This window comes from Synchiropus splendidus, chromosome 15 (genome assembly GCF_027744825.2).
Source record: "Synchiropus splendidus isolate RoL2022-P1 chromosome 15, RoL_Sspl_1.0, whole genome shotgun sequence".
Taxonomy (NCBI): domain Eukaryota; kingdom Metazoa; phylum Chordata; class Actinopteri; order Syngnathiformes; family Callionymidae; genus Synchiropus; species Synchiropus splendidus.
In genome coordinates this window covers 12,109,281-12,120,364 of record NC_071348.1, presented here as the reverse complement: position 1 = coordinate 12,120,364, position 11,084 = coordinate 12,109,281, and the positions used below count along the sequence as shown (strand labels likewise).

Sequence of the window (11,084 nt, the reverse complement as noted above, 5' to 3'; positions counted from 1 at the left end):
ACAAACAAAGGGATACATTGACCTTTTGACTGGAGCTCATTTAATTTTCTCTATGTGGGACATGTGGCTGAAAGACACTCCTAAGCAACCAGTTTTACTGGTGGTACTTGTGAGCAGTTGAACAGTAGACAGACACTGTGGTGCTTTTCATCATGTATTATTGTGCAAATGACACACCCTTGTTTATAACCCGTCTGAAGGAATACACGATGAGCGATGATGGGTTGATGGATTTAATGTCACTGACATTCAAGCACAGCTTTGACTGATTCTAGATGCGAATATAAAAGGTGATCTTCACACACAAGCTGAGTCCTCTTTGAGAGTGTATGTGCAAGACCTTGGCTGAAGGAGTCCGGAACCACTGGAAAGACCGAGTGGATGAACTCAATTGTCCGAAGCAAAGCCGTCCTGCATACTAAACCACAACCTGAATGAAACTTTGTTATCGGAACGATTCTTTAAGTAAAGTTCCCGTTTAGAACAAACGGCAGCATAGATAAACAACACGATTTTGTCAGTAGCTTTCAATCAAAAGGCAGAAACCAGGGAACCTTTTGAGAAATACATTAAAATGTGAAAGGAAAGACGGAAAATAAATCGCGCAGTAAAGTGCGTTTCTTTGGTGCAGAATTAAAAGTGGATTTTTAAGACACCGCTCACACACCACCATACTCTTAATGTAGTCCACAGACCAGATTAGCAGGCACAGCGATATCTGAAACAGAGACACAAATGTGTTAGCGCCGTAGGAATTGCTGCAAGTAGGCCATAAATGTAATACCAATCTTTGCCGGCTTCGGAAGATTTAGATTATTCATGATGTCGACAAACTCCTTGAGGCTCTTGGTCAAGCGTGGGTTGAACTTGCGCTCCTCACCAACAGTAGACACCGTTTGACCTAGTGGAGTGAGGTATGTGAGAGTTTGAGTTACTAAGAACGGTGTAATATATATAGTACATATTACACTGTACATTTTACTTTCACAAATTGGATCTGAACTTCGCTTCTATGTAAAAAGTATTAATCTAACCTTGGTAGTCATGTGCAGGGTAGAGAAGGCACTGCTCAGGCAGTGAGAAGATTTTCTGATGAACGGAGTTGAAAAGTCTTTCAGGGCAGCCTGAGAGAGAAAACCAGGATCAAGAAGTCAGTAAAATGCTGCCATCTAGTGTTCACAAGTTAGAATTGCATAATGTTTGACGGGCTTGAAAACGTTTTTAGAACTGCACCTTGTTGAAAGTCCGTCCTGCCGCAGCCCCTGATGAGCAAGGCATCTCCGGTGAATGCCATGCTCTTATCCCCCAGTACAAACGTCAGACAACCATCTGTGTGTCCTGGTGTTTCCCGCACTGACAAGTGCTAAAGAAAAATTGAAGCAAAATTGAAATAAAACAGCAAGGCAATTTAAAATACAGCTACCCACATGTTTGCCAAAGGCGATCTTGTCTCCCTCTGAAAGTAAAATGTCTGCACTGGCACCACTGAATTTGGAGATGGCACTTTTCAACCCAGACAGATGTTTCTTCATTAGCCCAGTGCTGGTGATGTGGTCTGCATGGCAGTGGGTGTTCACTGGTTGAAGAAAATACATTTTATACAGAGTAGTGGTGGGTAGATTAGGTATCATGTATTGCATGAAACACTTTCCTAATTTTCAGAGGCCAGTAGGTGGCCCTCTTGGACACATTACAGCAGACAGTGCCACCTGGTGGCCTCTGAAAATAACAGCACAGTTTCATGAAACCTCATCTACCCTTTAATACTGTGTCATGAAACCTCAACTACCCTTTAATACTGTGTCATGAAACCTCAACAACCCATCACGAATGTTCAGTATTGGCATTAATACAAATCGCATGCTTGTACTGAATAAATATGTCTATTACTGAAACGTTTTGTGCAACAACTGGACTGTATTTTAAACACCAGTAAATCAATAATACAATCTGTAGTGTCAATTTCATTGTGACTGAACAATACCATTTAATAACAAAACAAACTCCTCCGGGAATGACAATCATTTGAAGAATATATTTTTAAACACTTAAACATGTCTATACTATCAACATAAATCATATACCTGCGACTTTCAGATGAAGCCCGAGTTCACTGATAATTTTCAGGTCTCTGGTGAGTGTTTCCAGGACTGGGTCGATCAGAACTGCCTCCTTGGTGTCGGTGTCAGCCAGCAGGTAGGTGTAGGTGCTGCTCTCTTTTTCAAAAAGCTGATGGGGAAATGGATAAATGATATCACTTTATTGCAGTGCTCAACACATTCTCACCCCATTGAATAACAAGTCAAGATTACTTTGGTGCGATCAAAGTGACAGTGAAGTCAGCCGTCTTGCATGTTGACACATTAGGGATTCAAATGAAATATGTTTGCACTCTCAGGTCATATCCGGACACGGAAGGGAGCGCGTGGAATAAACAAAAGACAGTGGTGTGGGGTAAGGGTTACGCTGACCATAGTGGGACGAATAACGTGTTATCTTATCTAGATGAGATTCACTCGGTGTGAACTTTTGTAACGTCAGATCACAGTCACATTGGGAAACACAAAAAGTAACCCAAGTTGTGAGTAAGGGAAGTGAATAGCTGTGGTTATGTGACCTAATAGTAGCGTTACATTATCATATAATGGTGTTCCCCTTGTGGATGAATGTAAGCATCCAGTTAGAGACTGGAAAGTGAGATTGCCATAAGTGGTGTTTAATAACACACTTGCCTGTGAAGATAGAGCTTATACCTTCATTACAAGGCAACACCTAAAGCAGCAGGCAAATAAATGCCCTCATACCTGTTAATACTGCTCTGTGATACAGTGAACACACGCAAAATACCGCAACAACGCAAATGATAGGTTCTGAACATTGCAGTTTTGAACATGTCGTACAATTCAATGACATGCTAAAGCTTTTGCACCATTGCAAGAAAGAGAAGGAAATGCTACAGTTGCTTACAATGTTACATTTATCATCAAATGGCAAAATATTGTATTCTATAACAAAATAATGTTCAGTGTGTGCACAAATTGGAATCACATTAATTGCATTATATAAAAATACAAAAACTATTTTTGTCAGCAAAAACTCACATATAGGATTGAATGATGGGGGAATAATCTATAATTTCATACGTTTTAATATACATTACGTGTACATTCCGAGTTACGCCTTAAAACGTCTTTTGCGACAGAATCTCGCCAGTTTACAGGGCAAGTTTAGTGGCACAAAATCAGTTGTGTTTGCAGAGGTCGGCTAACGGCTAACGGTTGCTAAGCTACTACTAGGGGAAAACCTCAACCACTATTCTCCGACTTTAACACTATAATGGCTCAAAGAAGATGAATGGTCATTTTAAAGAGAATGCATCACCTGTCTAAAGAGAAGTTTGTCGTTTGTTGACATTCTGGTGCAGTAAGGCCTGGTGACAGCTGAGAGCGGTGTTCGCTGAGTCCTCAAGCCGAGGTAGGCTCCCCATGCAGCGGCTACAGTCGCTCTCGAGCCCTCGGTGTGGCTCCTAAGGCGAAGCAGCTGAGTCAAACATCGATGCGCTGGTTTGATGGATGATATCCTCGAACACATAGTGGCCTTAGTGTGGTGCTGTGCTGCTGCACTGCTGAATGTCCACGATAGTAATGCCAGCAACTTCCCGCAAAGTTGCCAAGATAACCTCTGTCTGTTACACATTACACCCAAAGTACGTGACAGACGACCAGGCTTCACCGACGTCACGAGCGGAGAACAAAAGATATTTTTTTGTCGTTTTATGACAAGCAGAATTGACAATGCAAATGGCTATCTCGTCATATTGTGGACTGAAATAAAAAAATAGTCAAAAAAAATGAATGCATAATGAACAACACGAACAGCAAACTGAATTAAAATAAAATACAAAATGTAAAGTAAATATTAACAAAACAGAAGTGCAACATAACAACCCAACACGAGATGTGGTCTACATAAGCCACGGTGAGAACAACATAAAAACCATATAAAGATAAACCGGGTGATGATAAAAGACCATAAAGTGCCCTCTCCCCTCATGATGACAGGCTTGTCCAGTTCCACCGCCAAGTTCCTCCTCATACAGGCAGTCAAAAAGGTGTGTTGTTGACAGTGCTGACTTATTCACAAGTGGAAAAAGTAGCCACAATCGACACTCTCATGAAAAATCTTCAAATAATATTTAGTGTATCAACAGGTGAGGCTGTATTACACCAACACAAAACAAATAGAAATTATATTCTGGGGATTAGACGGCCTTTTATTATTGTACACAAGAAAAAAACGACAAAACTACATTTGTCAGTTCTCCACATTGTCAGTATCAAAGTAAACAGAGAATATGTTCAAAACTGATCAAAATAAATGCATTAACCATCCCACCATGAATTTTTAATATTGCTGCCATTAGCACAGAGTAGAAGGCATGGGTTGCCTGAGACTTTTTCCCACCACTGTATATTCATTATAAGAGTGAATGACTAAATGTTGCAATGGCGATCGTAAAAGTAGTAGATGTTTATTTCAGTCTGATGCTTACATAATCATCTCAATTGTACTCGGACAGAAAAGCAAGATCATGAACATGAAGTACCACCATTTTTGACCCTTGTTTACTTTACAGCGGTGGGCAATTACTTTTTTCCACATTATATACAGTGATATTGTAAATCATCAAGTTAAAAGACAAAAAACATTAAATGTAACTTCAAGTTTGTTTGAGGGACCAAAAATTAAATAATAAAGGACCTTGCATGGACTTTGCATGTTCTCCTTGTGTGCATGTGGGTTTTCTCCAGGTTCTCTGGTTTCCTCCCACAGCCCGAAGACATGCTCACTAGGTTCACATGCCCCTAGGTGTGCGTGTGTGTGCCCTGTCCTGGGTGTATTCCTGCCTCTCGCCCAATGACTGCTGGGATAATCTCCCCGCAACCCTGAACAGGACGAAGCAGTGGTTAGCTGACAATGAATGTGTGTATAAATAAATCCTGAAATAAAACAGTAATCATTTCATAACTATATATTTTTATTTGTGTATGTACTTGTGCGTGAATTAAAAAAAATACACATTTAGTGTCATTTTTGGCCCCTCATATGTTTGAATATTGTACATCATTATATTGTACTTCATTATTTTCACTCTGTATGGATTGAAATATTATCAATACTAAATAATGGAAGTTTTTTTTTAAGTGCTAAAAATCTTGGCTTATATATCAGATTCATTAGGTAAAATGTGGGTCAAGAAATAGCGTTAATCATTCAAATAATCCAATTCAAGATGAAGAAAAAAGAAAATAAGGAAATAAATACCTAAAAAAAAGCCTAAAAAGGACTTTAAATCGTTATGAATAATGAAAAAAGTACAATTTCCCTTGAAAGTTTTGCACTGACTGCGGACAGAACTATGGGCAGCTTACAGAGTGAAAACCTGTAATTTAGGCAGGTTTGATGTGTTTTAGTCTCAAACTCATAAATTCTGCGTTTCAAACTTACCTCACTCTTCTTTCGCATCAGGTCGTATCGACAGGAATTACACAGCTCCCCAAGTGATAGAAAGATAGATTTCAACTTTCATTTAACTGACGATTAAAAATATACACAGGTACATAGAAATAGCAATTGGACTGCTGATGTCAGTTATCAGCTTTTATTCAATTCGAGTTTCTTTGCGTTTTTAGAAAGCATAGTTTAACAAAATGAATAGCTTCATTTCATACACTGTTGAAGTCTACAGTGTCGGGGATGCATTTCTAATGTGATTTTCCTATCAAAGTGCCCTCTTTGAAAGCTCCAGTGTATTAAAGGACGAACAGTAACATTTTTTAAAATTGTTTAAATTGGCAGCTGAATTAAAGTTGCCTTCTACCTTACTACCACTAGGGTGAGCTGTTTCATTCCTGGACGAATAAGAACATGGTAACGTTCTGAGTTTAAAGCGGCAATATGTATTATTTGGACATAAATAGATTATTTTCAGATTTCCAGAGATGACAGGTTTCATTTTGAACAGTCCAAAGTCCCGGAGTCAGACCCTCCAGCTCTCTGTTAAACGCTCCCTTGGAGTATGTAACTGTCCCCTGGCGGGCCGCCTGAGGCGTGTTCTGAGAGTGGCGTCACAGCCCCATCTCCACCCCATACGCAACTTTTTATGGCAAAGGGGCAGGGCTACCTCGGGCAGCGAGCTGAGTTCAATTTACACCGTGGCAAAAGCAAGAGTTCGTAGTGAGGAATCCACGAAGAGAAAGCGTGAAACCCACAGAGCAAGATCTCTGACAAGAGTCAACATAGATGCATTCACAGCCTGGAGAGAACTGAGAGCTACCAAAGGATTTCACTCCCCGAACGCCACCAGCTATTCTGCGAGGCAGCTATATTTTCGAAACGTAATATAACTTGGCAAATACATTTACAATTCGATAATAAGAGAAGAAAAAAAACAGTTGGCAAGACGTACGTTACGGTCCGCCGACATTACGGTGCGGAGTTTCCCTAGCTGTACCTGAATGAGGCAGGCTGACTTGCCAATTCAACCAATTCGACGATGGGCAAGTGTGTAATTCCCATCACTGACACTTCACCCTTGTTTTCAATGCCTTCTTTGGCCCCCACTGTGCCTCCCTCCCTCTCAGCGCAGAAAGAATGGCGGCGCCTTGAATGGCAGCGGCTTCCCTCATCTGCACTGGGAGTCCTCCCATCCCAACTGCCTCCCCCCTCCGATATGTGCAGTCCTTGAGTTCTGTTGTTGTGTCTTCGATGTGCTCGTGTGCTGAGGTGTTTTTTTCCGATACCCACACTGCGCCCCCACTCACAGGAGCCTAGTTTGGGAGTTGCTTTTTTTCTCCCTCCTCCTTGTGTTCTCTACTCTTACTGTGATCGCTACTTCTGTCCTCCCTGTTATGTCTTGTTATGTCGTGTCGGACGGGAGTTCAATTTCGTTGTTACTACTTGTGGTACAATGACAAATAAAGGCTATTCCTATTCCTAATAGTAGAGGTGCGGTGGAGATGTGGAATAAACTCACGGCGACATCTAGAGGTGGAATGATGTAACTGCACAAGCTTCAACCACCCACCACTGAGTAACATGTTTTCATTATTGAGAAATTGGATTGTGGGTCAGTACTTACATGAGATTCAAAACTTGTTCAATAAATAGCGGCACAAATCTTACCTCAACGTCTGACAGTTGAATGTAGCTAGCGTTGATCCGTAACTGCAGCAGTCAAAACAAAGACGGTGAGGTGAAGGGTCCCATCAATCGAGGAGTTTTACAACTTGTTCCGGTTCAATCATTGGGTTATAGATGTTACCTCGGTCCTTCCTGGCGAGTGCAGACTCAGTTCTGGCTTGACTCTTAAAGCCTTTGTGCAGAAAGGTGAGGAGCTGCTTGGTGTCAACAGGTGAGAAGAGACCGGGCTGCAGGAGAGGAGGAGGGAAAAGGAGGAGCCGAGAACGTAAACTGATCCAAACAAACGTTGGTTGTTTCAGACACCGTTCCATTTTAACGTTTAATGGTAATGTGTTACCAAGTTTTTTTTTTTATTAAACTCGAGGAGAACAATTAACACCACACAGTTCATTGAAAGTGAAACGTTATTTTTAACGGTTCCATTAGAATGACGATATTCTTAAACATTACTGCCTCGTGGTTTTGCTATAAATAGTAAATTTATAATAACTAAATTATGTCATTTTATTTATCTCAATCGATTTTTTTTTTGTAAATATTTTTTTGTGTATTATTCTGATTGTTTTGATGATTTGCATTCTCAAGCTTTATGGAGACTAAGTTGACCTTTTGACGACAGCTCATTTTATTTGCTCTACATAGGAGATGGGGCCACCAGTTGGACTGGTGGTACTGGTGATCTGTAACGTGAAGACACAGCAGTGCTTTTTCATCAGGTCTATGCAAATAACACACCCTTCTATATGTCTATGTCTATAGGAACATGGTCACAGAAGATGTCATGTTGATGAATTTATTCTCGCCAACATTTAGCCTGAGTTCCATAAAAGGTTTTTTATTATTATTATTATTATTACTGAAGCACAAGAACTTAACAGAATAAATAGGCGTACAAAAATATGTCTATAAGCAAGAACCAACACAAACGAATCATGAATAATAAACTGGTCAAGCTTCAAAACATTAGCATTATTTATTAAATCCTACATATTCAAGTGAATATCGGCAGAAACCAGCTGCATCTTTTCTGACATGCCAAACAAATGACAATATATTGCTCAATAAAGTGTGTTTTCTTTCTTTCTTTCTTTTTTTTTTTTTTTGTTGCACAGACGCCAATTTATAATCCATGCACTCCACAGGCGAGATTAGCAGGCACAGCAATATCTGAAACACAAAGACACAAATGTGTAAGATGTAAACACGTGACAAACTTCCTCAAGACGTCAATATCTGTTTTTTACCAATCTTTTCTGGCTTCGGAAGATTTAGATTATTCATGATGTCGACAAACTCCTCCCGGCTCTTAGTGAAGCGTGGATTGAACTTGCGCTCCTCACCAACAGTAGACACCGTTTGACCTAATGGAGTATGATATAAGCTTGTAAGAACTGTGCAACACACTGTGCAGTTTACAATACACGCTGTAGTGTTTAGTACTGATAGATTCTGCTTCTTTGTCACCAGACTTCTCTCAACTTTGCTGCTTTTGTTCTGGACTGGATATGAACATATGAACTTTGATTTACACAGTAAACCAACCTTCATAGTCATGTGCAGGGTAGACGCGGCACAGGTCAGGCAGTGAGAAGATTTTCTGATGAACAGAGTTGTGAAGTGTTGCAGGGCAGCCTGAAAGAGAAAACCAGGATGATGAAGTCAGTAAAATGCTGCCATCTAGCGTTCGTAAGTTACAATTGCATGCTGTTTGAAAGGCTTTAAACGCAAGTTTATACATGGGTTTTTAATAAGTCACTGTCTCCTTTATTTACAACCATATCAAACCTTGCTTCCTCTGCAAGACAAGCTTCTAACTAACTAAGGTTTTTTTGATAAAAGTTATGTTAGAATGTTGGAAAACTGTAATCTGGTTTTATACATACCTTGTTGAAAGTCCGTCCTGCCGCAGCCCCTGATGAGCAAGGCATCTCCGGTGAATGCCATGCTCTTATCCCCCAGTACAAACGTCAGACAACCATCTGTGTGTCCTGGTGTTTCCCACACCGACAAATGCTAAAGAAAGGACAAGTAAGTAAACTTGAGAAAGAAAAAAATATAAATGTGAAGTTGAAAAATATTTTAAAAATAATCAAACTAGAAATAAAATAGTACAAAAGATTATCGGAATGGCTGGTTCATTTAAAATACAGCAACCCACATGTTTGCCAAAGGCGATCTTGTCTCCCTCTGAAAGTAAAATGTCTGCACTTGCACCACTGAATTTGGAGATGGCACTTTTCAACCCAGGCAGATGTTTCTTCATTCGCCCAGTGCTGGTGATGTGGTCTGCATGGCAGTGGGTGTTCACTGACAAAACAAAAAAGTTCAATAGCTTGCAAAATACGCCATGAATAAAAAATAAATGTTCCTTATTTGTAAAAAAAAACAACAACTAAATACATAAAAATAAAGGAAGAAATTTAGGATTCAACTTAACACCAGTGTATAATGTAGATGCACTTATTGAGAATGCAATGTTCATTTTACCGTGAACACATACTGACTTTAAATCAATGTTCTTAATAATTGCTTATGAATGAAGTTGTCAATAGCATTGCTCTTTTGACCAAGCAAACTTTTAGACTGTGCTTAATATGTTTATTAACATGATCTACCTGCCACTTTCAGACGAAGGCCGAGTTGCTTGATAAGTTTCACATCTCTACTGAGCGTTTCCAGCACGGAGTCGATGAGAACTGCCTCCTTGGTGTCAGGGTCAGCCACCAAATAGGTGTAGGTGCTGCTCGCTGATTCAAAAAGCTGATGGGAAAGCAGAAGAAGATCAAGAATTGCTCTGTCATAGAGATTAATTCTGCACGTACAGGAAAGATAAGTCACAGCTGCATGATCTTGACTTTAAAGCATGACAATACAACACATTTTATTAAAGTACTATGGTCATTCAGAGAAGTGAACTCTTGGTAGAAAGTGAAAAAAATGAATGAGTGGAAGGATGTTGAAACTGAGATTAAAGTATTTAATAAATTACAAGGCAAAGGCCATAAATGAAACTCAAGATATTTTCTTAAAATGAGGAGAAATGGACTGTCTTGAATAGAATTAAATATCGTAAAGCACAACCTCCTTTTCACTGAATTTAAAAGTGATACGATAAGAAAGTACCGTATGAATGATTAACATTTGAGAACGTGACGGACATCGACTGTATTTCCAACTGTTTTTCTCTGTTAGAAAACCTGTTGTGGTTTAAGCTAATGGCTATCGCTCAGTTCCGGGTGTTAACGTACCTTCATTCTACTACTTCATTAATAACAGGATATGAATGCTCGTGTTTAAAAGGATGCATCACCTGTCTAAAGAGCGGTTTGTTGTTGGTCGGTTTCCTGGTGCAGTAAGATCTGGCGACAGCTGTCAGCGGTGTTCGCTGTGTCCTCATGTCGGGGCGGGCTGCCCAACGAGCGGCGCCGGTGAGTCCCGAGCCCTCAGTGTTGCTCCCAAGACGAAGCAGCAGAGTCAAAGATCGAGGGTCTGGTTTGACGGAAGGTATCCTCGAACACATTGCGTCTCCTGAGCTAACGACCTGTGAGAGCCTAGCGTCGTGACTGACTCCACCGCGTGGAGCGTCCCTCATGTCCTCTGTGTCAACAGCAGCTTCCAGAAAAGTTAGAAAGCTGGTTAACCAGCACAAAATAGTTTCTGTAATCGAGTCCCATTTACACTCATAACTTAAACCACTATAGATGATTTCAAATTTGAGCCCCATAACAACAACAACAACAACAACAATAATAATAATAATAATGTCTGTCTGTCTGTCTGTCTGTCTGTCTGTTTATCTATCTATCTATCTATCTATCTATCTATCTATCTATCTATCTATCTATCTATCTATCTATCTATCTATCTATCTGTCTGTCTGT

General features: G+C 40.1%; 2 protein-coding genes across 3 annotated transcripts; both read right to left on the bottom strand.

Moving 5' to 3' along the window:
- Positions 1 to 110: 110 nt before the first annotated feature.
- Positions 111 to 7,314, bottom strand: LOC128772135 (persulfide dioxygenase ETHE1, mitochondrial-like). Of its 2 annotated transcripts, none has more exons than XM_053888237.1 (7): positions 3,382 to 3,718; positions 2,085 to 2,229; positions 1,428 to 1,576; positions 1,234 to 1,363; positions 1,035 to 1,124; positions 785 to 901; positions 111 to 718 (listed from the first exon to the last, which is right to left on the bottom strand). In XM_053888237.1, exons 1-7 carry the CDS (start codon positions 3,694 to 3,696, stop codon positions 678 to 680), a joined length of 987 nt encoding a protein of 328 aa, XP_053744212.1. In that variant the 5' UTR covers positions 3,697 to 3,718; the 3' UTR covers positions 111 to 677. The 2 variants fall into 2 exon arrangements, with proteins under 2 accessions (XP_053744212.1, XP_053744213.1); XM_053888238.1 differs by lacking the exon at positions 3,382 to 3,718 and adding an exon at positions 7,186 to 7,314 and having other exon boundaries at positions 113 to 718.
- Positions 7,315 to 8,198: 884 nt separating this feature from the next.
- On the bottom strand, positions 8,199 to 10,779 carry ethe1 (ETHE1 persulfide dioxygenase). The gene is made up of 7 exons (XM_053843576.1): positions 10,514 to 10,779; positions 9,819 to 9,963; positions 9,362 to 9,510; positions 9,087 to 9,216; positions 8,746 to 8,835; positions 8,448 to 8,564; positions 8,199 to 8,370 (listed from the first exon to the last, which is right to left on the bottom strand). The coding sequence occupies exons 1-7, from the start codon at positions 10,721 to 10,723 to the stop codon at positions 8,324 to 8,326; spliced, it is 888 nt and encodes a 295-aa protein (XP_053699551.1). The 5' UTR covers positions 10,724 to 10,779; the 3' UTR covers positions 8,199 to 8,323.
- Between the last annotated feature and the right edge of the window lie 305 nt (positions 10,780 to 11,084).

Excerpts from the sequence above, each read along its gene's own strand:
- LOC128772135 (XM_053888237.1), bottom strand. The coding sequence starts at position 3,696 with ATGTGTAACAGACAGAGGTTATCTTGGCAACTTTGCGGGAAGTTGCTG. Across the intron at positions 2,230-3,381 it reads ACAAACTTCTCTTTAGACAG|CTTTTTGAAAAAGAGAGCAG; the intron begins GTGATGCATTCT and ends TTTCCCCATCAG. Across the intron at positions 1,125-1,233 it reads CAGGACGGACTTTCAACAAG|GCTGCCCTGAAAGACTTTTC; the intron begins GTGCAGTTCTAA and ends TTTCTCTCTCAG.
- ethe1 (XM_053843576.1), bottom strand. The coding sequence starts at position 10,723 with ATGTGTTCGAGGATACCTTCCGTCAAACCAGACCCTCGATCTTTGACT. Across the intron at positions 8,565-8,745 it reads CCCTGCACATGACTATGAAG|GTCAAACGGTGTCTACTGTT; the intron begins GTTGGTTTACTG and ends ATACTCCATTAG. Across the intron at positions 8,371-8,447 it reads TCCGAAGCCAGAAAAGATTG|ATATTGCTGTGCCTGCTAAT; the intron begins GTAAAAAACAGA and ends TTTGTGTTTCAG.